General features: G+C 40.7%; 4 protein-coding genes across 5 annotated transcripts in view; 1 reads left to right on the top strand and 3 right to left on the bottom strand.

Moving 5' to 3' along the window:
- Window positions 1-233: 233 nt before the first annotated feature.
- LOC103717192 (early nodulin-like protein 3) lies at window positions 234-1164 on the bottom strand. Its single transcript, XM_008805480.4, has 2 exons — window positions 864-1164; window positions 234-783 (listed from the first exon to the last, which is right to left on the bottom strand). The coding sequence occupies exons 1-2, from the start codon at window positions 1042-1044 to the stop codon at window positions 416-418; spliced, it is 549 nt and encodes a 182-aa protein (XP_008803702.3). The 5' UTR covers window positions 1045-1164; the 3' UTR covers window positions 234-415.
- A 5916-nt stretch (window positions 1165-7080) lies between these two features.
- LOC103717191 (uncharacterized protein At5g64816-like) lies at window positions 7081-8707 on the bottom strand. 2 transcript variants are annotated; one of them, XR_005508403.1, is made up of 2 exons: window positions 8575-8707; window positions 7081-7639 (listed from the first exon to the last, which is right to left on the bottom strand). XR_005508403.1 is itself a non-coding variant. In XM_039119098.1 (2 exons), exon 2 carries the CDS (start codon window positions 7593-7595, stop codon window positions 7215-7217), a length of 381 nt encoding a protein of 126 aa, XP_038975026.1. In that variant the 5' UTR covers window positions 7596-7727; window positions 8575-8647; the 3' UTR covers window positions 7083-7214. The 2 variants fall into 2 exon arrangements, 1 of the variants encoding a protein (XP_038975026.1); XM_039119098.1 differs by having other exon boundaries at window positions 7083-7727; window positions 8575-8647.
- A 682-nt stretch (window positions 8708-9389) lies between these two features.
- Window positions 9390-11631, top strand: LOC120106188 (pentatricopeptide repeat-containing protein At3g25210, mitochondrial-like). Its single transcript, XM_039119097.1, has one exon. It carries the CDS (start codon window positions 9432-9434, stop codon window positions 10641-10643), a length of 1212 nt encoding a protein of 403 aa, XP_038975025.1. The 5' UTR covers window positions 9390-9431; the 3' UTR covers window positions 10644-11631.
- Window positions 11632-17334: 5703 nt separating this feature from the next.
- Window positions 17335-24179, bottom strand: part of LOC120106187 (kinesin-like protein KIN-7I) — a 36986-nt gene continuing 30141 nt past the window's right edge. The window contains exons 28-33 of the mRNA XM_039119096.1: window positions 23340-23437; window positions 20425-20503; window positions 20189-20350; window positions 19906-20025; window positions 19749-19820; window positions 17335-17841 (exon numbers count right to left, since the gene is read on the bottom strand). Coding sequence (XP_038975024.1) covers window positions 17620-17841; window positions 19749-19820; window positions 19906-20025; window positions 20189-20350; window positions 20425-20503; window positions 23340-23437 — 753 coding nt within the window. The 3' untranslated portion in view covers window positions 17335-17619. The remainder of the gene's footprint in view (window positions 17842-19748; window positions 19821-19905; window positions 20026-20188; window positions 20351-20424; window positions 20504-23339; window positions 23438-24179) is intronic.

Here is a 24179-nt window from a genome sequence, read left to right as displayed (position 1 = left end):
GGAAGAAGAGAAATTTTCTAGACCCAAGTTGGGGCCCCCCATGAGCCTCTCTTCCAAGCTACAATAAGATACGAGTTTTTTAGATAAACTTGTTTTCGGTATTCTTGTCATGTTCTGATTACAATTCCTTCTCTGTTTTGTGCTCGTTCCTTGTATATCGTTTCATGCTCTCATTAAATGGATAGTTAGGAAATCCCTATCTTTTCATAAACAAAACAAATTATGCTAATATATGGAAGCAATGCTCAAAACAATGAGGGACTATATATATAAATTGAATACCATCGAAAGAAGCACAATCATAAGCATTCTCGGCTCTATGAAACCTGAAACCTATATAAATAAAATGAAAAAAAAAAAAAAAAAATCCAATCCCCTTCCCCAAAAATAACCAAAATTCATATCAAACAATCCCTCACAGAATCATTCCCACCAAACCCATGAGCGTCAGAGCACCCACCAAGCCCCCTTTAATCCGCACAGCCAACTTCCGACCGCCGCTCACCGGAGCCATCGCCGGACCATCGTACTCCACAGGGGAAGGCGCAGGGGAGATCCCACCAGACCAGCGTTGCCTCTTCGACATCACGACCACGATCATCTTCTCCCCCTTCTCGCAGGCCCCCGCTGCTCCACTGATGAAATAGTACGGCCCAGATCGTGGGAGACTCACCGTCGTGTTCCCGTCCTTGTGCTCGGCGATCGGGCTCGATGTGTTGCAGCTCAGGTAGTCCTCCCTCCTCACCTCCAGCACCGAATCCTTCGTGCCGTCATACTTCCAGACTGGGTTAAGAAGAGCCAAAAATGTTAGCTTTGGTCTTGAATCTTTATGGTCGAGAGGAGAGGAAAGGATCGAAATTTACCGAGGGAATCCCCGACTTGGAAGCGGTGTGCCTCAGCCCACCGGTTGAGGGTTTCTGATTTAGACGAGGGGATTTTCCATGCCTCGGTGTCGCCTCCAACCAAGAAGTCCTTAGCTTCAGAGCTGCTGACGATGAGAAGAAGCGCAAGGGATAGGAGCGTAGAGGAGAGCAGCGAGGCCATGGATGGATGGATGGATAGGAAGAAAAGTGTCCGAGTAGTAGCCAAAGGAGGGAGAGAAGGCTTAGTTAAAGGGCTTCTGTGGCTTTTGGAGGTGATCTGAGGTTGGGGAGAGACGAAGGCATTAGGCTCTATTTAAACTGGGGGGCAAGGGAAAACTAGCCGTTGGAAAAGATCGGGTAGCTTGGTTAGGGCCTTCGTTGCAACAGGAGGCGGCCCACTTTTTTGGGCTGCTCTCCAGCGACCGTTTCCCATGGGACCCATTCTTTTGTCGGGGTCATAACGGTCGGGAATTCGGCAGCTTTTCATTTTTTTTTTTATTTTTATTTTTACTTTTTGTTTAAGAAGCAGCTTTTTATCATCGGCCGGTGTTATCATGCCGCTGAAATACAAAGGTCCAAAAAAAAAGTGTTTTGCATGCTCTTCATATTTTACTCCAATTCGTACAGAAATTAAAAATAAAATTGTATATAAATTTATTTAATTATTATTTGTTTATAAAAATATTACTTGTTTAGATTCTTGAACAGTTTTGCTTATGGACGGTAGTTCTATCCGTCACACCAAAGAAGGATTCACTTTGCTTCGGTGAATCATCTAGTCACAGATCAAAGCATTTTCTACTTGTGTAGGTCTCAAAGTAACTAATGGATGATCTTTTTTGTGAAAGATTTTTTAAATATACAATATATATTTAGACTATTATTGGTTTCATATTTAGATATCATGAAAAATTTGTTGGAAGACCTCCAAATGTGTACCGTTGTGTTAAATAGAAAAATATCTGACGTTTTCTTTGCAAAAAAGTTATTAAATTGATTTATATTAAAATTTATTAATTGAAATTTTGATTTGTTTCATTTTTTGGAATATATGGAAGGAAAAGAAGGTGGTGTTTTCTTTTTCATTCATGATAACTTTCTTTAGCCAAATAATTCTTCAATTATGCATAATAATCAAATGAAACATGAACTGGTCAGTTGCTCACAACTTTTTTCAAGAAACAGTCTTCAAAGAAAATGATATTGCTGCCAATATATTTGTACTTGAAGTTATGTTTTGCTTTTGGTATTGCTCTCCCTACTTTTCAATGAGCCTCATTTTTTTTTCTTTTTCTTTTTTTGCTATAAAAAAAAGGAAGAGGAGGGTGAGAAGAATCTCACCCACGTAGCAACCGCTACTGGACCCCCTCCCTGCTAGAGAGTGTTCGATGCAGGTAGAACATTTTTTACTCATACCTTCCCCACCCGTGGCAGAGCCCTACCAGCGTGGCAGCTAGGGCTGGAAGTGGGCTCGGGCTGGCCCGAAGCCCATCGGGTCGGGCCGCCCGTGGGCCGGGCTATGGGCTAGAAAATGAAACCCAAATTTTTATCGGGCCGGGCTCGGGCTGGAAACTTAAACCCAAATTTTTATCGGGCCGGGCTCGGGTTTCCCATTGGCCCGGCCCGGGCCCGAGCCCAGTGCCAGCCCGAACCAAGCCCGAATTCCAGAAGGCAATAGCCCTTGCCCCTTGCCGAATCGCGATTTCCCTATTTCACTATTTGCCGTTGCCGATTTGGGGATTTGCAGAGGGCCAGCCCGGAGGAGACCGTCGTCATCGTCGTCGTTGTCGTCTACGGTTCGGTGGAGGCTCGTCATCGTCGGCGGCGGCGGCTCGTCGTCATCGGCTCGTCGAGTGCAGAGGCGAGACGAGAGCGGGGGAGGCTCGTCGGCGGTGGTTTTCGAGTGCTACTGTGCTAGGGTTTCTCCGCTCGTCGTCGGCGGCTCGTCGTCGGCGGCTCTTAGGTTAGGCTCCCTACTTCCGATTTTGCTGTTCTCCTCCTTCCTCTGTGGCGCTGATCGTCGTCGTCGCCGACTCGCCGAGTGCCAATCGTCTCGGATCGTCGCCCTCATCTCCCTTCTCCTCCAGGCTCCACCCCCTCACCGCCAAAATTGATCGTCACTTGAGCTGCATCGGCTCTAGTCGGCTCTCAGGTTAGGGTTTTTTGATCAACCTCTGCAGCATCATTTTCCCTTCCAGTGGATCCATCATTAGAATCAGAAAGGTGGACTTTGGACAAGGAACTGGCATCTTCAACTTCTCCATTCATGGTTTCCTCTTCATTAGTGCCATCACTGAGCATTGTTTGTTCTGCACTTCCATCGTCTAAGATAGTTCTTGCTTCCAGATTTATTGGTTTATTAGAGATCCAGTACTTGGAAGTCTATTTGATAAATCTATTTGGAAAGGGTTGGCAGGGTGCTCGGGCCATCGTCATCGATGGTCCAAGGCTTAACTGGGAAGCAACTGCGGTGGCTGAAGAGCGAAGGCCGCCCATCGGTGACGATGGCCCGAGCACCCTGCCCAAACGGGCCGGCCCAAATGGGCTCGGGCCAGGCTCGGGCCGGGCTCGGGCCTCATTCCTTTAAAATTATTCGGGGCCCGGCCCGACCCGAAGCCCGGAAAAAAATTTCGGGCCGGGCTTGGGTAGGGGTTTGGCCCGGCCCGGCCCACTTCCAGCCCTAGTGGCAGCCCTATCCCTTTATGAGTACATCACACCAGCACCACCTAAGTAACGGCGGACCAGCTAGCGACTCCACCGAACAAATCAAGTAGGAGGCATCTAGTCCCCGCATTTAATCGACGCCCGCGCGTTTCAAACCTAGGCCACTCCGGTTGAATCAAAACCCCGTTTCCATCGTGCTACCATCTCGGTATTGGAGGAATAAAGTTATGGCTATTGCAATGATTATTATTAGTTTGTATAATTGAAAAACATTCCTTTACTGGAATACGATTCATAAAGTAAAATACATCATACTAAATATCTATACAGTAAAATATATCCTATTCGGCTAGCATAGAAATTTAAGTTCAATGACAAAATAGTGGCATGCCTTTTACAATAGCACATTAATTACAACCCTCTTGCCCGGGAAGAGCCCAACCCTAAACACACACATACCCTCATGAAGGCAGAATTGAACCTAAATCACAAGTATTCCAACACCTAGCAGAAAAGAGTCCAAGTTTCACAAATGATGCAAGAAAGACAGGTGCTAACTGAGATCCTTCTTCATGGCTGGAATAAATTACAAAGTACTAGCAACTCGTAGGCTCTTCAAACAAGCAACCCAAGATTGCATATTTCTTTCTTTCCCAAGAAAAGATTGCAAGTTTCCAAACAAAAGAGATGGGTTTTCCTTTTTTACAAGAAAAAAAATTGCAACCCAAATCCATGTCTTAAAAAAGTTAATCAAAAGATATTATTTAAATTTCTAACTCTATATTAGTATCCAAATCTACTTAATGCATAGCCGATAAGGAACTAAACACATGTCTTTTATAGATTCACACATACTCACACTATTTAAGCTCTAATATCCTCACCAGGTTAAGGATCTAAATCCATTCAAGTACCACAAATCCAATTATAAACAAGATGACCAACTCATGGATAATCCAAATGGACCTATATTGCAATATTCCCTAGTCCATATGGATCATGAGCCAAGTTTGCTCTGATACTATTTATAACAATTCAAAATCTTACCTAAAAAACTAGTGAAAGCTATAATTTAAGTTCTTTGGCAAGTATCCAAAATCTACTTAGTGCATAACTGATGTAGCACTAAACACATGACCATACATATCCTTGTAGCAAGTTTCACGAATGATGCAAGAAAGATTGGTGCTAACTAAGAATTTTCTTTATGGTTGAAGTCCACTATAAAATAACCCATAGGCTCGGCAAGCAAGCAAGCATAAATTAAAAAACCCTACAGGTTAACCAATAGTAAATAAATAAATAAAAACCAAAACAAGTAAAAGTAAAGAATCCCCATAACAAGGTACTGTTGAGAGTAACAAAGTTTCTAATTTATTAATCAATGCAAACCTCATACCAAATGAATTAACAATGCAACATTGGGGATTATAGAGGAAACAAGGAAATACGACATCAATAAAAAAATGTTCTTTACCCTTGCAAAGATGAAGACCATAAGACATTATGAAGTCATTAAATTGATTGGCAAATACTGAAATTCACCACCAAATGCCTCAATTCAATTTAAGAGAACCTACCATTCAATACATGTTGCCGAACAACTTCTTTACACACAAAAGTAACTTATCAGGCATTTGCTTCAGTACCCAAGGAACATTGTCCCGAATGACAATAATATAAACAGCACAACGCATGCCACTTCAAGAAATGAATTCAGGAAAGAAAGAATAGGAAATGCAGTTACTACCAGAAAAGGTACATTGAAGAATGAACAAATTGATGAAGATATCTAAAAGAATCCAAGCTGAGAGGATGAAGAGGGATTACTTCTAGGGCATCATAAAATAGCAAAGGAAAAACCTAAAGGATGGCAATAAGGGCGGCAATGTAATAAGATAAAGAATGCAAGGCAGTAAAGCAAACAAGATGGATAACAGAGGCGAACATTTAGTTGAATGCCAAGTTAAAATTATGATTGATAAGGTGAGAAATGAATTTATTAGGAGAGGCAATAGAGCAGCACCATGTGAAAATAAAATAGTAGACAACAAACAAGATGATAAGTATCTGCCGAACATCAATTAAGATAATACCAACATTCAAGGGGACACTGGTAAAGAGAGGCAATTGAATCCATGCCAGAGTTGAGGAGAGGGTATGGAAGTCAAGAAAACAAATTGGAACAACTGCCAAGACACTTGGAAATAGTTCTAGATGGACTCAAAAAGAAAAACATTCTGAAAAATTAGGACAAGGACATAAGGTTTGATTGTTGCAGTTACCCAAGTTTTATCGAAAGTAATTTGGACAAGGTTACAGTAATGCTTTTACTTACATAAGGTATAATATATGCAATACAGCCATTTCTTATGGTCAATCCTCAATATGAACATGAAATCACTAGAAAATACCAAGATTATGTGCAAATTACCAACTATGACAAATGCCATGACCTTATATCACTTTATTTCTTTGCAACCTCACAAATTACAAACCACCAATGACCAGATAGTATGTGAAAGAAATCCCATGGTAGGCAAAAGAAACCCATGGTTCTGGATCCAAATTACAAGCAAAATGTACAGTTCCAATGACGACATTTCCACCTTAAGCTAAAAATTAAGATTACAAACTAAATATAGTGGTCACTTCATTAATTAAATATTTGGGGAAAAATTCTAAATGTGCTCTCAAACATAACACAATATCTACGGGATGAAGACAATCAGCATGCATTCCAGTACAGAATCATGTAGTTCAGACCAAAAAAAAAGAAGAAAATCAACAAACAACTAGTACAATAATGCATGTACTATATCTATTGCTTAGCAAGTACTTTCAAAAACTGAGTTTAGACGACATAATAAGAATAAACAAGCCCCACTCCTAAAATGGCATGGATGCATCAAACACATATATACACATATAGTTAGGCTTGGCTACACTTGAGTGGACCTTCACTCCGATTCGATCAAGTCTAAATTAGACGATAGAGATCCCATATCGATGATCCGAGCTGTTAGACGTGGTCTATTACTTTTAAGCTACTTACAAACCAAAAATCATTTGATTTGAAGACTCCTAACCTATCCATAAGTAGTAAAAAAACATGCATTGTATCGTACGATTTAAACTATCCAATTTTTTCACCACTTAATGCATAAGCAAGGAGTCTATAAATCATATAATTTTTGGTGTATAAAAAGTTTTGAGGTAGTAGATCATATCCAACAACTTAGATCATCCAACAACTTAGATCATCGAAGTGGAACCTTCATTATCTAATCTAGATCTGACCGAATCTGAGTGGAGATGCACTTGAGTGTAGCTAAGTCAAGCTCTCTCTCTCTCTCTCTCCCCCTCTCTTGATACATACACACATGTACGTAACAAGGTCCAAAGCGGTAACACCCTAGAAGAACACACTGAGCAAAAAATAAACTAAATAAGTTAAAATATCCATTAAAAGATCTAACTAGAATTACATTTAAGCTATCAAAAAAATACAAAGTGCTCCAAAAAGCATTAGAAGACGATAGCACCAGCCAAAAATAACAAACAAGCAACAAATTCCATGATCCACTAATTAAATCCACAAGAAAGAAGAAAATATACATTGCAGATTAACATTTTTCTCTTGGGATAGTAAAATCATGAAGGTTCCGTTTCGACAATAAATATGCTCTAAAGAGTCAATGATGAAGAAAGCTTGAGGCATTCACTTTGGCACTGTTTAAGGCAGATGTCATTCCAATTGGGCACTTGGTGTTGGTGAACACAAACAGTCTGTGCACAAGCATCGGCACAAGCATCAAGCTCAGAAACACCACAAACAGTAACACATGCATCAGGAGTTGGGTCTTTAGAGAATGCACCGACTTTATTCAGCATCCTCTTTGAAGTACAAACTCTCTCACAGACAAAGATGTCATCGGAGTTCTTCTCTCGCCTTCGAGCACTCTTAAGCCTTTGTTCCTCGGCTCGTCTTCTCTTCACTCTAATGGCTTGCCCAAATACAACAGCTGGAATGGCAGCCCCAAACAAGGACCACCAAATATCCACCATTTTTGTAACAAGGCTTCAGCTGTTCATCCACTTCCACCTCTCCACTAGTCAATGATAAAGAATAAGAAAACAAGGAATGTTACTGAAATTCCATTTTGCCTATCTTCCAGCGATTAGATTACTATAATCCCCCTGATTGGAATGGCAAAGTAGGTTCTAAGAAAGTCGCTAAATGGAGAACTTAAGAAAGATTTGGAAGTATCATTTGGACATAATAATGACTAACAAAAGGAAACAAATGTGAGTTGTGATATATGTATTTGTAAGCGCATAGGTATTTGGTGGGGAAAAAGCTATTGCATGCAACCAGAGAAACAGAGAAGCACTGCGACCTCTGATGGATATGACAGCATTTGGAAAGAAATACATTAAAACAACGAACACAAAATTTAGTTTGGCAATGTAGAAAGATTACAATTTTCAAACTACAACAAACAACAGCATGATGAATCGGTAAATGTGGGACCGAACAAAATAGTGGAAGAAAACAGAAAAGAATCGAGATGCCTTTTTACGTAAATTTGCTAGAAAAAGGGGAAAATAAAGCAATTCCATCAACTCAAAGCAAGCCTTGTTTGCCTGAAACACTAATTGTATCGACAAAACAGATCAAAGGAATCATAATCACCAGCTTTCAATAGTAAAATTAAACAAAATCTCAAATATCTAAGACCATATAAGGACGAGTCCATGAATTCAATCTCCTCTAAACTCATGGTGCAACCTAAATCCTCCACAATATGAAGCAATAAGAAAAGTAACTTTGTCAAAAAAAAAAAAATCTTAGATCAAAATCATATAATTCCACCGGCGCGTGAAAAAAGAAAACTAATTTTCAAATAAACCCCACAATGTCCTCTAGATGAAAACGCTGCAATTTTGATTCAACTAAATAAACACTCCAACTTCAAGTATTGACGCGGACATGCTTATCAAATGCTGGAAGAGATCAAGTTCTTATATTAGGAAACAAAATCACCTCGAATTCGAAATTCCTCGATTCGCTGATAGGATCAACCCACAAAAGCTCAAGAAATCTAGAAAAACGAAAGACTTCTGGAGGCGAGCCGCAAAACTAGGGTTTTTACGGTGCTTTCGTTCTGGGATAGTAACGGGTCGGATTCACGAGAATGTTTACCCGGAGATCCGACTCCGAACAGTTCAGCGGCATGCATCCAGCCCACAATTGTTCTTGATGGGCCGAGATAAACATAGAGCAGCGGATTGGGAGATGGATCGACAGCACCAACCCATTCCACATACGAGAAAGGCGTGAATGCTGCTTTCACGGATCTGTGTCAGAGTTGTGGACTGCTGTTGGCACTCGGTATTACTCATTCACAAGAGTGAAAAACTTTGAAGAAAATAACAATGTGATGGGAGAAGGGACGATAGCTTATCAACCCTTTCTCTTACTCAGTACAAATTTGATGGTGATCGATCCTCTTACTCCCTCCCTATCAGCTCCTCTCCACCATGGGAAGCATTAGTCAATGTGGGGAAGAAATTGGATGGTCAATTTCATTGGTTTATTGGAAGCGGAAATAAGATAAGATCTCGTTCCTTTATCTAGAATGCCTTTGAATGCAACCTGGACATTCTTACCTCACATCCTGCAGGGACTCAAATCATTTTATACCCAGTATTGGTGACTGAAGTCTGGCGTACTCTCATTCGCATTCTTATAAGCCATGTTATGTAACGCAACGAAATAGGCCGTGCGCGACTGGGCCAAGCCCAGTTAGGATTTCCAATATATATTTCCCTCGCCGCTCTTCAGTCTTCCCTGGGGTCGCGTAACGAACCAGCTGGGTCGTCTTCTCCAACTCGTAGCCAATGGGTGTCGGCTCCTACCGCTTCCTCTCTCCCATTTTATCCGAGACCAAACGACGCCTCTTAGCCCAAACGCCTAGCCCTCCTTGCCTTAATCCCATCTCGTTCCTCGGATCCTCCCGCGCCCTTTGCTCCGCCCCCTCCTCAGAAGAGCAAAACCCTGCCCCTCCAAACCCGAACCCAGACGGAAACCCTAACCCTAGCCGTCGGACCCGCACCCCACTGGAGAAGCAATTCGAGAGCTGGGTGGAGCGCCTTCGCCCGGGCTTCGCCGCCGACGACGTGGAGGCCGCCCTCCGTGCCCAGTCGGACCCCGACCTCGCCCTCGACCTCTTCCGGTGGACCGCCCTCCAGCGCGGCTACCGCCACACCCCTTCCGTCTACCTCGCCATGCTCCACATCGCCGTCACCAGCCGCCGCTTCTCCCAGGCCGAGGCCCTCGTCGACGAGATCCTCGCCGGCGCCTGCCCCCCCGACCTCGCCCTCTTCAACGCCGCCATCCACTTCTGCTGCTCCCGCCGCCACCTCTTCTCCCGCGCCTTCGACGTCTTCAAGAAGATGCAGCAGCGCCACCGCGATGCCTCCGCCGCCGCCTGCTGCCGCCCCAACCTCCAGACCTACTCGATGCTCCTCGGCGCCATCCTCCGGCGGTTCAACAAGCCCCCGGTCTCCTACGTCTACCTCCACGCGGTCCGGTCGCTGGTCCGGCAGATGAAGGCCTCGGGGGTCATCCCCGACACCTTCGCCATGAACCTGATCATCAAGGCCTACTCCAGGTGCTTGGAGATGGACGAGGCCATCCGGGTCTTCAAGGAGATGGGCCTCTACGGGTGCGAGGCCAACGAGTTCACCTACGGCTACATTACCAAAGGGTTGTGCGAGAAAGGGAGGATCGATGGAGGAATGGGGTACTTCAAAGAGATGAGGGAGAAGGGATTGGTGCCGAGCAGCAGCGTCTACATGGCACTGGTCAGCAGTCTGGCACTGGAGAGGAGGTTCGAGGAGGCGATCAAGGTGTTGTTCGATATGCTCGCGAATTCGATGGCCCCCGATATGTTGACATACAGGACCCTGCTCGAGGGCTTGTGCAGGGAAGGGAGGACGGAGGAGGCGTTCGAGCTGCTCGAGGAATTGGGGAGGAGGGGGGCGATGAACCGGAGAATGTACTCCGATTTGCTGGATGGGCTGCATTGGCTCTGCCAGCCTCATGATTAGTTGAAAATTCGAACATGGCGTTGGATTCCTCTCTCATTTGCTTGCTCATCTCAAAAAGAAAGATTGATGGTTTGCCCTTACTATTCTGTTCTAGTTGGGATATCATCTACTTTGACTCTTGAGAGACGACAGTTTGCAGCTACAATTGGAGCTGTGTCCAGATGGGGTTGTACACAGTTGAATAACTACCGCCGAGCTGAAGCTGCTGTATCCGTAATCGAGGTCATGGTTTGGGAGCAGATGTTGGAATAAGATCTGGAAAACCAGATAAAAAGTGTTATAGAGAGAGGTTTGATGATGAAACTAGAATTCGGTGATACATGGTGGCTGCTCTGGTTAATAATTTGATAGGAATTTGTACGGCCTGGCAGATTCGGTAAGCCCACTGCTGCTAGGACCTATATTGGTCATGTCAGCTTCTACAAAATCTGGATGATTCGGACGTCTGCTTGGTCTTCTGCACTATGCAGCGCTCTTTCAAGGTTTCCGTAGGGATGCATTGGCCAATTATGAGAAGGGAGTCAGAGTCATTTCGAGTAAAATTTGATCCTTTGAGAAGACCGCATTTCTCCCAATCTGTCTTCAGGCATTTTCTCCATCTCGTATTCTGCCGGAGCTCTTTCTCGCGACAAGCTGCTGTCAAACGTTTCCGCTTTTCCGCTCTTTTGAGAAGCCAATGGGGCAGCCAACTGGGTGGCTACCTTCGCGGCTCATCATTCAGGATACACCCTGTGGGTGGGGAAGGGGGAGCTGCCTCTGGCTCTCCGTGAGTTAGTATTTTTTGACTTTATTGGATGTATTCGTACACGTTTTGTATGAAAACCCGCTTTTAGCAAAAAAAAAAAAAAAAAATCAAATAGTTCCCGTAAATTATCTGACATACATTTTGTACTACTATGGTCTATGAGTTGAGGATGGAGGAATTTATGCAAATTAAACTTTGTAATGTTACTTTATTTTCGAAATTTTCAGGGTTTTATTTTGACAAGGAAAAACAAAGCAGCTCTGCATGATATATACAAGGAGAAAACTACCGACGGGTTTTTAACCATTTCCCTCAATGAAAATGCTTTGGGACTCAACACAACACCAAAACCCAAACGCACAAAAAAAAAAACGAAAAAAGAAAACAGAGGCCAGTTACGTGTGAATACCGTCACATGGCATGCAAGTAAAAAAAAAAAAAAAAAAAGGGTAATTGACTTTCCCATCCCTCTAAAGACTCTACTGTAATAAAAAGTACTTGTTAATTAAATCTAAAACAACCGGTCCAGAAACTTTCCAAACTGTAATTCCCGGTCCCTGAGCCCCTTTTATTTCGAAATAAGATACCGAAAATGCCCCTTCCCTCATGATCTCCCATCCTTCCGAAGAAGAGGAATTTCAGAGACTTTCCAAACTGTAATCTCCCAGCCGCGGCTGCTGCCGACCGCGGCCTGCCCCCTCCTGCGGCCGCCGGCGGCCCGGCTCGCCTCCTCCCGAGCCCCCTCCCGTGGCCGCGCCGCCGGGAATGCCTCCGCCCCTGCCCCCATGATGGGAAGGTGCCGAAGAAGAGGAAGAAGGGCGTCGTCCCGCGTCCTGCGGCTGTCGCCGGCCACGGCCCGCCCTCCTCCAGCGTCCGCCGTGGCCCAGCCCCTTTCCGGCGCCGCCGGCCTCGCGGGAAGAGAAGAAAGAAGAAGAAGGGAAGAAGAGAAGAAAAAAAAGAAAAAGAAAAGAAAAAGTTTGAACTGGGGTCGACTCCTGCTCTGCTGGGGTCGACTCGTGAGAATCTTGGGTCGACTCGCTCACTTCTACAACAATTTTCTAAGAACACTTAACTGTGTGCACAGTCCTGTTAACTGTGTTCGCAGACAACTTAACTGTGTGCCGCCAGCTCGCGGAAGGAGAAAAAAGAAAAAGAAGAAGAAGAAGGGAAGAAGAGAAGAAAAAAAAAGAAAAAAAAGAAAAAAAAGGAAAAAATAAAAATAAAGTTAAATAAGCTTGGAACAATTAAATAAGTTTGGAACACACTTAATCTAACATGACACACGGTTAAATAAGCTTGGAACATATTTAAATCATCCCAGAACACACTTATTCTACCCCAGAACACAGTTATTTCGACTGTGCACACAGTTAAGTGTTATTAGAAAATTATTGTAGACTTATGCTGAGCTGGGGTCGACCCCTAAAGAGCTGGAGTCGACCCCTGAAATCAGGCAGAAAAACAGCTCTCTGGAAAGCCTGAGAGAGTCGACTCCAGGTGAGCAGGGGTCGACCCCAGGTCTGTGAACACAGTTAAGTTGTCTGTGAACACAGTTAACTTGTCTAGGAACACAGTTAACTTGTCTAGGAACACAGTTGTTTAGGAACACAGTTAAGTTGTTTGGGAACACAGTTAACTTGTCTGGGAACACAGTTAAGTTGTCTAGGAACACAGTTAATTTGTCTAGGAATACAGTTAACTTGTCTAGGAACACAGTTGTTTAGGAACACAGTTAAATTGTTTGGGAAGACAGTTAACTTGTCTAGGAACACAGTTAACTTGTCTAGGAACACAGTTAAGTTGTCTGTGAACACAGTTAAGTTGTTTAGGAACACAGTTATCTAAAAATACAGTTAAGTTGTTTGGGAACACAGTTAACTTGTCTAGGAAGACAGTTAATTTGTCTAGGAACACAGTTGTCTAGGAACACAGTTAAGTTGTTTGGGAACACAGTTAACTTGTCTGGGAACACAGTTAAGTTGTCTAGGAACACAGTTAACTTGTCTAGGAACACAGTTGTTTAGGAACACAGTTAAATTGTTTGGGAACACAGTTAACTTGTCTAGGAACACAGTTGTTTAGGAACACAGTTAAATTGTTTGGGAACACAGTTAACTTGTCTAGGAACACAGTTAAGTTGTCTAGGAACACAGTTGTCTAGGAACACAGTTAAGTTGTCTGTGAACACAGCTAAGTTGTTTAGGAACACAGTTATCTAAGAATACAGTTAAGTTGTTTGGGAACACAGTTAACTTGTCTAGGAACACAGTTAATTTGTCTAGGAACACAGTTGTCTAGGAACACAGTTAAGTTGTTTGGGAACACAGTTAACTTGTCTGGAAACACAGTTAAGTTGTCTAGGAACACAGTTAATTTGTCTAGGAACACAGTTAACTTGTCTAGGAACACAGTTGTTTAGGAACACAGTTAAATTATTTGGGAACACAGTTAACTTGTCTAGGAACACAGTTAACTTGTCTAGGAACACAGTTGTCTAGGAACACAGTTAAGTTGTCTGTGAACACAGTTAAGTTGTTTAGGAACACAGTTATCTAAGAATACAGTTAAGTTGTTTGGGAACACAGTTAACTTGTCTAGGAACACAGTTAACTTGTCTAGGAACACAGTTATTTAGGAACACAGTTAAATTGTTTGGGAACACAGTTAACTTGTCTAGGAACACAGTTAAGTTGTCTAGGAATACAGTTAAGTTGTCTGTGAACACAGTTAAGTTGTTTAGGAACACAGTTATCTAAGAATACAGTTAAGTTGTTTGGGAACACAGTTAACTTGTCTAGGAACACAGTTAATTTGTCTAGGAACACAGTTGTCTAGGAACACAGTTAAGTTGTTTGGGAACACAGTTAACTTGTCTGGGAACACAGTTAAGTTGTCTAGGAACACAGTTAATTTGTCTAGGAACACAGTTAACTTGTCTAGGAACACAGTTGTTTAGGAACACAGTTAAATTATTTGGGAACACAGTTAACTTGTCTAGGAACACAGTTGTTTAGGAACACAGTTAAATTGTTTGGGAACACAGTTAACTTGTTTAGGAACACAGTTAACTTGTCTAGGAACACAGTTATCTAGGAACACAGTTAAGTTGTCTGTGAACACAGTTAAGTTGTTTAGGAACACAGTTATCTAAGAATACAGTTAAGTTGTTTGGGAACATAGTTAACTTGTCTAGGAACACAGTTAACTTGTTTAGGAACACAGTTAATTTGTCTAGGAACACAGTTGTCTAGGAACACAGTTAAGTTGTTTGGGAACACAGTTAACTTGTCTAGGAACACAGTTAAGTTGTCTAGGAACACAGTTAATTTGTCTAGGAACACAGTTAACTTGTCTAGGAACACAGTTGTTTAGGAACACAGTTAAATTGTTTGGGAACACAGTTAACTTGTCTAGGAACACAGTTAACTTGTCTAGGAACACAGTTGTCTAGGAACACAGTTAAGTTGTCTGTGAACACAGTTAAGTTGTTTAGGAACACAGTTATCTAAGAATACAGTTAAGTTGTTTGGGAACACAGTTAACTTGTCTAGGAACACAGTTAACTTGTCTAGGAACACAGTTGTTTAGGAACACAGTTAAATTGTTTGGGAACACAGTTAACTTGTCTAGGAACACAGTTAACTTGTCTAGGAACACGGTTGTCTAGGAACACAGTTAAGTTGTCTGTGAACACAGTTAAGTTGTTTAGGAACACAGTTATCTAATAATACAGTTAAGTTGTTTGGGAACACAGTTAACTTGTTTAGAAACACAGTTAACTTGTTTAGGAACACAGTTAATTTGTCTAGGAACACAGTTAAGTTGTTTGGGAACACAGTTAACTTGTCTAGGAACACAGTTAAGTTGTCTAGGAACACAGTTAATTTGTCTAGGAACACAGTTAACTTGTCTAGGAACACAGTTATTTAGGAACACAGTTAAATTGTTTGGGAACACAGTTAACTTGTCTAGGAACACAGTTAACTTGTCTAGGAACACAGTTGTCTAGGAACACAGTTAAGTTGTCTGTGAACACAGTTAAGTTGTTTAGGAACACAGTTATCTAAGAATACAGTTAAGTTGTTTGGGAACACAGTTAACTTGTCTAGGAACATAGTTAACTTGTCTAGGAACACAGTTGTTTAGGAACACAGTTAAATTGTTTGGGAACATAGTTAACTTGTCTAGGAACACAGTTAAGTTGTCTAGGAACACGTTGTCTAGGAACACAGTTAAGTTGTCTGTGAACACAGTTAAGTTGTTTAGGAACACAGTTATCTAAAAATACAGTTAAGTTGTTTGGGAACACAGTTAACTTGTCTAGGAACACAGTTAATTTGTCTAGGAACACAGTTGTCTAGGAACACAGTTAAGTTGTCTGTGAACACAGTTAAGTTGTTTAGGAACACAGTTATCTAAGAATACAGTTAAGTTGTTTGGGAACACAGTTAACTTGTCTAGGAACACAGTTAATTTGTCTAGGAACACAGTTGTCTAGGAACACAGTTAAGTTGTTTGGGAACACAGTTAACTTGTCTGGGAACACAATTAAGTTGTCTAGGAACACAGTTAACTTGTCTGGGAACACAGTTAAGTTGTCTAGGAACACAGTTAACTTGTCTAGGAACACAGTTGTTTAGGAACACAGTTAAATTGTTTGGGAACACAGTTAACTTGTCTAGGAACACAGTTAACTTGTTTAGGAACACAGTTGTCTAGGAACACAGTTAAGTTGTCTGTGAACACAGTTAAGTTGTTTAGGAACACAGTTATCTAAGAATACAGTTAAGTTGTTTGGGAACACAGTTAACTTGTCTAGGAACACAGTTAATTTGTCTAGGAACACAGTTGTATAGGAACACAGTTAAGTTGTTTGGGAACACAGTTAACTTGTCTAGGAACACAGTTGTCTAGGAACACAGTTCAGTTGTTTGGGAACACAGTTAACTTGTCTAGGAACACAGTTGTCTAGGTACATAGTTAAGTTATCTAGGAACACAGTTAACTTGTTTGTGAACACAGTTAACTTGTCTATGAAAGCCTGAGAGTCGACTCCTGGTGAGCAGAGGTCGACTCGTGCTGTTAAGGGGTCGACTCCAGGTCTGTGAACACAGTTAAGTTGTCTGTGAACACAGTTAACTTGTCTAGGAACACAGTTAACTTTATTTTTATTTTTATTTTATTTTCTTTTCTTCTTTTTCTTTCATTTTCTTTTTTTTCTTTTCTTTTTCTTTTTTTTTCTTCTCTTCTTCCCTTCTCCTTCTTTCTTCTTTCTTCTCCTCTCGCGAGGCCGGCAGCTACGGAAGGGGGTCGGACGGTGGCGGCCGCAGGATGGGGCCACCGAGGGGGGGGGGGGGGGCATCGGCTCCTCTTCTTTGGCACCTCCCCACCGTGGGGGCGGAGGTATTTCCGGCGACGCGGAAGGGGGCAGCGGGTGCGGGTGGGGGCGGGCTGTGGCCGGCGGCAGGCGCGGGAGGGGGTGGGCCGTGGCCGGCGACTGCCTTTTTCTTCTCCTTCTTCGGTGGGAATGGGAGAGGCGGGGGCATTTTTGTCCCATAAAGCAATGTTAAAATATATATGGACCGGTTGTTAAACAACCGGTCAACAGGGATTTAATGTTAAAGTTCGGTCAATAAATGAACCGCCGAGCAAGTTCCCCAAAAAAAAATCTCGGGACCAGGTTTGGGCCCTGTTGCATTACTTTGCAATGTGAGGTGGACGAAGTTTTCAGAACAAAATTATAAAGCTCGCCAAAGAATAGGCAAGGGAGAGTCGGTAACAGAATAATAGCAACATCCATCTGGACAGATGGCATCATCAACTAACAACCCGCAAGTATTTCATGAACAAGTTCAGAGAGATTCATGATGCTAATTGTGTAGTTGAAAGTCTGTGAACAACCTATTCGAGTAAAAATAGTTTGGAGAATCATCCGCCAAGGAAAAATATTTGAACTGGAGATGCTTTTTGAGAATGACATTGACGATATTTATAGTTCATATAATAGAAAAGACACCTGGTGGAAAAAAAACAGAAAATGCACAAGCAAAACGCTGATAAGCACAAGGCTTAAAATTAGTGTTGGCAGAATGCACATATTGTAAAATTACCCAGGCACTTATACCCACTTGTAGCCATGACAAAAACCACCGAAAATATTTTGCACAAGTCTATAAGGATTGCTTCAAGATTAGGGATCCTATTCTTCCATATAATGATGCCTACCAAAACTCAGTCATCAGTTGAAAGCTGCTTCTTTAGGCGAAGTATTTCAACTCCATAGGAGGCAAGTTGCTTCTTTAACTTGGTGGATGCTTCTTCAAATTTCTTGTTCATGAGACCCATCTCATCCATCACCTCATTGTACCTGACACGGAGTGCATCTAACTTTGCCTGCATTGAGCGAAGCCGCATTCTGAGCTTCGTCCTCTCTTTATTGTAGTTCAAAGCTTCCTGTAAATACGAATTTGAGTTGAATTCATGAAAACTAGCTGACATAGTTCAGTTATAAGAAATCCTTAAAGACAGATAGAATTTGTTTGACGTGAGTTCGATGTTGTACACAGTTACAAGCTGATAAAGTTTAAAAAGATTAATATGACAATATTTGTAGAGTAAAGAAAACTTGTCCCAAACAAATGGGAGGGAAAATGATAAAATCCTTACCCTCAGTTCCATGATATGGAACTAGGAATTTGTTAGAAGTAATGGCCATCAGAAATCCTTAAAGACAAATAGAATTTGTTTGACATGTTGTTTGACGTGGTACACAGTTACAAGCTGATAAAATTTAAAAGGATTAATATGACAGTATTTGTAAGTAAAGAAAACTTGTCCTAAACAAATGGGAAAATGATAAAATCCATACCCTCAATTTTGTGATATGGAACTAGGAATTTGTTAGAAGTAATGACTTGAGTATTATGTTACATTCAATGAAGGACATTTGTTCAAGCATACTTTATATTTTCAAAAATGGAAACATATCACACTTGGAATGTGGCTATTTGTAAGATGGATTTAACTATCAACCTGTGCCAGGCCAATACCAGCAGTCGCATTAGGTCTATCAACTACTGGTGAGCTACTTGGTGTAAAATAGTGCCGGTCTTACCATTCAGCACATGGGTCAATACAGCTCAGCACCACTTGGTAACAAGCCAAAAGAGGTACGAATCTTTACTTTTCCTTTTCCTCGAACTTAGTTGGAGGGTATAACAAATCAGGACAGTAAAGATAAGATTGCTGAGATGGATGTGACTAAAATATAAAGGTCTTCTTTCAATAATTGAAACCGAGTGAGACAAAACAGTTTAAAAGCTGGACCACTAAATGGGTAAAATGCTTAAGCATTGGATGAGGTAGGATGGGCATGTATAACTTACGAATTGAGGAGCTTTGGGAAAGAAATGAGCTGATACTGGTAGGAAACGTTAGGATAGATAGACCTACGGAAACACTTATGGAATTTGTGTGAGCTGACACAAGAAACATTATGCTATCTGAGGACAGAGTCCCTGATAGGAATAAATGCTGAAATAAATGTCTTAAGATATGTTAGTTATTGTAATGATATTCTGATGCAACATCTAAATTACAATAAGTTGTTTATATCTGTATAGATATTGATGTATGATGATAACTTAAGCAAGCAAATGATTGGCAATAGCCATCCATACAAAACTTGTTGGCTAAGAAAACATGGATAAAAAGTATAAATGGATCATCAGTCAATGAAAACTAAAACAGCAACTGCACAAAGACTTGTGCTATTAATTAAGAACAGAGAATGCCTGAGTAGCTCAGGCATGTCTTGAGTATCAACCAAGTTATAGTGGTATGCTAGAGCAAGTTCAATTTATTTCTACTCAGTAAGTTATAATCTTCTTTAACAGCTAGCAGCAACCCTTAGTGAGTTTCGTTCATGCAACAAATACATAAATCAACATAAATTATTCCAGCTACGAACACATGTTGTAAAATAATAAAAGAAAATTAAATTCTCCATTTCAAAGATAACAAACAAACATCCATAGTGTTATCAACTATAAAATTGATCAAGATTAAAAAATGACTATGAGTAGGAAATCACTAGTTACTTCTGCTTCATGTTGTGGAAGTACATCAAAGAAAATAGCCTGTCAGGTGTACTTTTCATACTTCTCAAGTTATATTATGAAACAACAGGAAAATATAATTCTCGCTCAGGCAAATCTGCAAATAACAAGTGCACTAAGACTACATAACATTAATATGCTTGTGTGCTCTGAGAAAAGAAAACATTAATTTACTTGTGCTAACACAATTATTGTCATAACACTTTCATACATGTCAACATGAAAGAGAAAAAGAGAGCTCACAGTATGCATCTTGACTTCCGTACTGGAGATCCTTCTTGCAAATTCATCTGAGTCTCTTCTAGCTTTCAGCAACTGAAGACAAAAGAAATGCAGTATTGGGAAGCAATTAGCGAAAATAAGCCAAGCTCATACTTGAAGGAAAAACCAGATGATTTACCATGTCATCATATTTTTTCCTAAGAACTTCTGCTTCAACTATTACTGTGTTCAGCTCTTCATTTTTAGACGTCAAATCATCTCTTTCACTTGTCACCATGAGAAGCTGACTCTTAAGATTCTGTCCAGTCAGACAATGTTATGTGGTGTATCATGAAACCAGCATAAGCAGGACTGAGATTAAGAAATTGGAAAGTTTTTTCTTTTCATGGTTATTGTAACAAGTGTACAAGAAAGATCTTCTAACAAAAAAGATCCTGTGTATGGGTTAAGACAGGTGAAACCTGGTAATCTTCTAACAAAAAAGATCCTGTATCCTTCTCCTCGACTTGAAGAGATAATTTATCTCTTTCTCTCGTAAGGATGATCAATTGCTCTTGCAATCTCTGCACCTCTCCATAAGCATGATGGTATTCCGATGACAGCAGCTCAAATTTTGACTTTAACTGAATGTGTATCAAAAGTTATATAAATTTACCTGAAATTGGAAGTAAAACAAGTTGGATGCAGAAAGACTCACATTTTCATCTTCAGCACTGCCAGATACGCATTGTTTAAGCTCAATTCTTAACTGAGCAATCTCTGGAGGCTTTACTGTGCTGTGTAACAGAGAAAAATCATATGCTAATGCATTAAAAATCAATGACATATCTATTGATGGATAAATATATAGAATAGCAAAGCAGACACCACTATACATGCCTGGACAGCGAATTAACAAGTAAATAAATTTTAGTTCTTTGAATAGAAAGCTTCAACTATCAGAATATTGTAAAGGCTTTTGAAAAACTGGCTGACCCTCATCGACGTTTGGAAGCACGTTCAAAAATTGCTGGTCAAAGAGGGATATAGTGAGCAATGATGAACAGATAGGCCTCATTTGTTGCTAGTGTAAGGGCCAACCTACCGAGGGCACATCATGCAAGAAGTATGCATGTGTATTAATGCAATAGTGTAATGCATGATCATATAAGAGAAAAGAATACCAAAAATTATAAAGCACAGACATTACAGCGTACCAAGTGTCGAGACATTCCCCATACCATGCATTGGTACTGAACTTGTACAGTATGCCTTGTACCATCGGTTCGGTTTGGCATGGCGTGCCATGCCACCCTCTATAGACTAACTGCATATAAGGACCCTTTTTTGTCTATTTGCAGTTCAAGAGCAAAAGAATGAAGTTGTGACTTTGGAAAACACAAGGTACATCTTCCTACCTCCACCACACCCCTCCCTACCATTCCCGTTCACAAAATTATGGTGGGTCATACTCCAAAGTCCAACTATTATAACAACTGCAGAATATAACAGACCACTACTAGGAAAAGGAAAGCCTAAAAATGTACTACAACAATAAAAGGTCACTTTCAGATAAAGTTTCAGCAATTTAGTCAAAACTTGAAATAATATACAAAAATACAAAAATAAAAATAAACCAAGCCAAGATAGCATATATCACTTAAATTTCAAGTACTTTGTCTTGGTCAGAATTTTTTATGAATGGTTTTTAAAGTTTCCATGATGAAAGCTAAAACTATAAAATAGAGTCAATTTTTGCCACTGCCAGCTAAATCCTATCCACATTGGATGTTCAATTTCCTCGGAAACTTCAAACTTTAGTATAAAAGCTAATCTATGGAGATTTTTGAGGATAGCCAAGCATTGATGAAAGACCTTGAACATTGGAGATTACTACAGCCAATGAGTAACATCGAGGATGTGAGACAGGGTGACGGCATATATGCAGTTGAGCATGTATCTTACCAAGAGAAGCAATCCACAAAATGATTAGTAACCACAGAAGCTGCTTATACTATCTCATAGCCCATAGGAGACCTAAGAGAAGTCACTAGCAGTGTGGTCTGGTATTGAAGCAAGCCTTAAGAGACGATACCGAAGTACTAAATAAACCTATGAAATGATCAAATAAACACTTAAAACTAAATTCCGCCAAGACTGGTGACAAAGTATTATGGCTAACAAAATGACCTGCAATGAAATTGTCTAGCAAAGTCAACTAGCTGCAAAGGTTGTAAGGCATGACGGATGAACTTGCAAGTACCATTTTCACCCCATAGATTCTTCTTAAGAGGTGCTATCCCTGCATTGGAGGTCACATATTTTCTACACGCGCATCCATACATTTAGAATGCCTGATCTTGATAGTAAGGCATCAAGATTTGGCCATTACTTAGGACATTTAGGTTGGCTACCAAATCTTGGGAACTTCAAAGGTTGACCCCAATATTATTTCTTCCCCATCTCAGCCACCAGCTACAGTGCTCCAAATCATCCAAGCATGCTTACAGGTTAGGACCCAGATCATTCCTTGAAGCCTTCCCTTTTCCTCCTCTAGTGCTGCTTCTGGAAGTTTTATTGACAGTCTAAGTGCATGACTGAGTCTTGACGGAAACTAATGCTGCAATAGTGGAGGTTCTCTGCAACTGCACTATTGCGGCCATATATTAGAATGCATCTCCCCATTCACTGATATATCTCCACTAAGACATTCATGTCATTGTGCATGTAAATGTATGGAAATCATGTGGCAACTTTCAACAAGATGAAAGTAATTTGTACATTTAAGGCCTTGTGGTGGTAGTTTTGTCAGTTTATAGAGAGCTCTTCCATTATTAGTAGGAGCAGTAATGAAACTGAGTTCCATTTTAAGTTGATTAAGTGGGTGAAAACAACTAAAGATTGCATATATACTGAAGTCCTATAATGAAATGCTAACTCAGACTAGGAGCTTCATTGGGAAGAAAATAGGTTAATAAGGAAACCTAATAAGTTGAATCTGAAGTAGAATAAATTATAAAGCAAATTTATTGTGGCCAGTTGCCAGGAATATAACGCTCCTAGACTTCACTACTTTATCTCGCTCTTGAAAGAAGCAAGTTCACAAAAAGGAAAAAAGAAAAAAAAAATCCTTGCCCATTTACTGGAATTTTCAGAAGCTGATTCTGTTTTCATTCAGTGAATTGTTCTCTTTTCCTTGATAGATGATCCACAAAACTATAGAGTGATCTAAATAAGTAGCAGCACGGACATAAATAGTTATGATTAAACAGAGAACAAATAAGAGCATGTACTAATGATCATCACAAAATCCATGACCTTCCTTAAGATATGGGGTCAGACTTGAGGATGCCCCATGGAAGGATTGAATAGATCTTTACAACCAGCTATAGACCAGATTGGCAAAATGAACATGATTTTTTTTGCATTACAAAAAGAACAGAACTTTTTACTGAAAGCATAATAGGAAATGGCCAGAATTCTATGCATGCCAGTTCCAAATGGTAACAATAAATTATTGCCAAGTATTTGAATCAAGTAATGTATGTGCATATAAAAACCAGTTACATGGTTATATTTCAGATAATGTAGGCTGCATTTCCTGCAAAAGGTACAGATTAAAAGCTGACTAACCTGCACTCTCTCTCTTTTTCTGCATTTTCCTCAGAAATAACCAATCTTTCCCTTAATACCCCACATTGTTCTCTGCAAGACTCCAATTCATGTTTCACCTATATTTTAGAATTGCCATGATAAGAATAATGTCTAGAAATGTCTACTGTAAGTTCACAGTCAATCAAGCAAATCTTGCATCTGTTATTTATTATGTTAAAAGAGAAATAACATGGATGCCAAAATCTAAAGAATGACATAATCCTAGAATTGTTACATAGAAGAAACATGCATAAGCAAACTGAGTCAGTGTAGACATAAAAGTATCAAAGGGTCAGTTGCTAAATTCAACCACTGAAACATTACTAGTTGATTAGCAGTGATTCAGGTACACAATGACAGTGAGCTGCACACAAATACACACCCCAAACTATTAGCAAACCACCATTTACTTGATGAAAAGCCAACAAGGTTAATATTCTTATCTGCATCAAGACTTTTGAATTGGCAACTTCACATGGATTCTGTATATAAAATATAAGGATGAATGTACACATACATAGATATGAAAAGAGTCCAAAAGCTGTTGTTTCAAGAAGGAGATGGCAACAAATGAGATGCATAATCTCAACGACCTGCCTATTCAATCTGATAGAACAAGCACCTCCAGAAGCCAAAAAAACATTAAATTAACTACAGTGATAATCCATCCAACAAGTCTATTCCTCCAAGCGATAGCCAATTCTTCTTAGAGTCAACCTTCACCAGACCCCATTACCACTAGTTGACCGTAGAATTTAACATTACTGCACAAACAAGCTATAGTAACTTGCCTGCCACAGCACCTCCACCAGACCATTA

This window comes from Phoenix dactylifera, unplaced genomic scaffold (genome assembly GCF_009389715.1).
Source record: "Phoenix dactylifera cultivar Barhee BC4 unplaced genomic scaffold, palm_55x_up_171113_PBpolish2nd_filt_p 000488F, whole genome shotgun sequence".
Classification (NCBI taxonomy): Eukaryota; Viridiplantae; Streptophyta; class Magnoliopsida; order Arecales; family Arecaceae; genus Phoenix; species Phoenix dactylifera.
This window is presented reverse-complemented; position numbering and strand designations above follow the sequence as displayed.

Coding starts and splice junctions, on each gene's coding strand:
- LOC103717192 (XM_008805480.4), bottom strand. CDS start 1,044: ATGGCCTCGCTGCTCTCCTCTACGCTCCTATCCCTTGCGCTTCTTCTC. Junction 784..863: donor CCAAGTCGGGGATTCCCTCG/GTAAATTTCGAT, acceptor TTCTTAACCCAG/TCTGGAAGTATGACGGCACG.
- LOC103717191 (XM_039119098.1), bottom strand. CDS start 7,595: ATGGTGGATATTTGGTGGTCCTTGTTTGGGGCTGCCATTCCAGCTGTT.
- LOC120106188 (XM_039119097.1), top strand. CDS start 9,432: ATGGGTGTCGGCTCCTACCGCTTCCTCTCTCCCATTTTATCCGAGACC.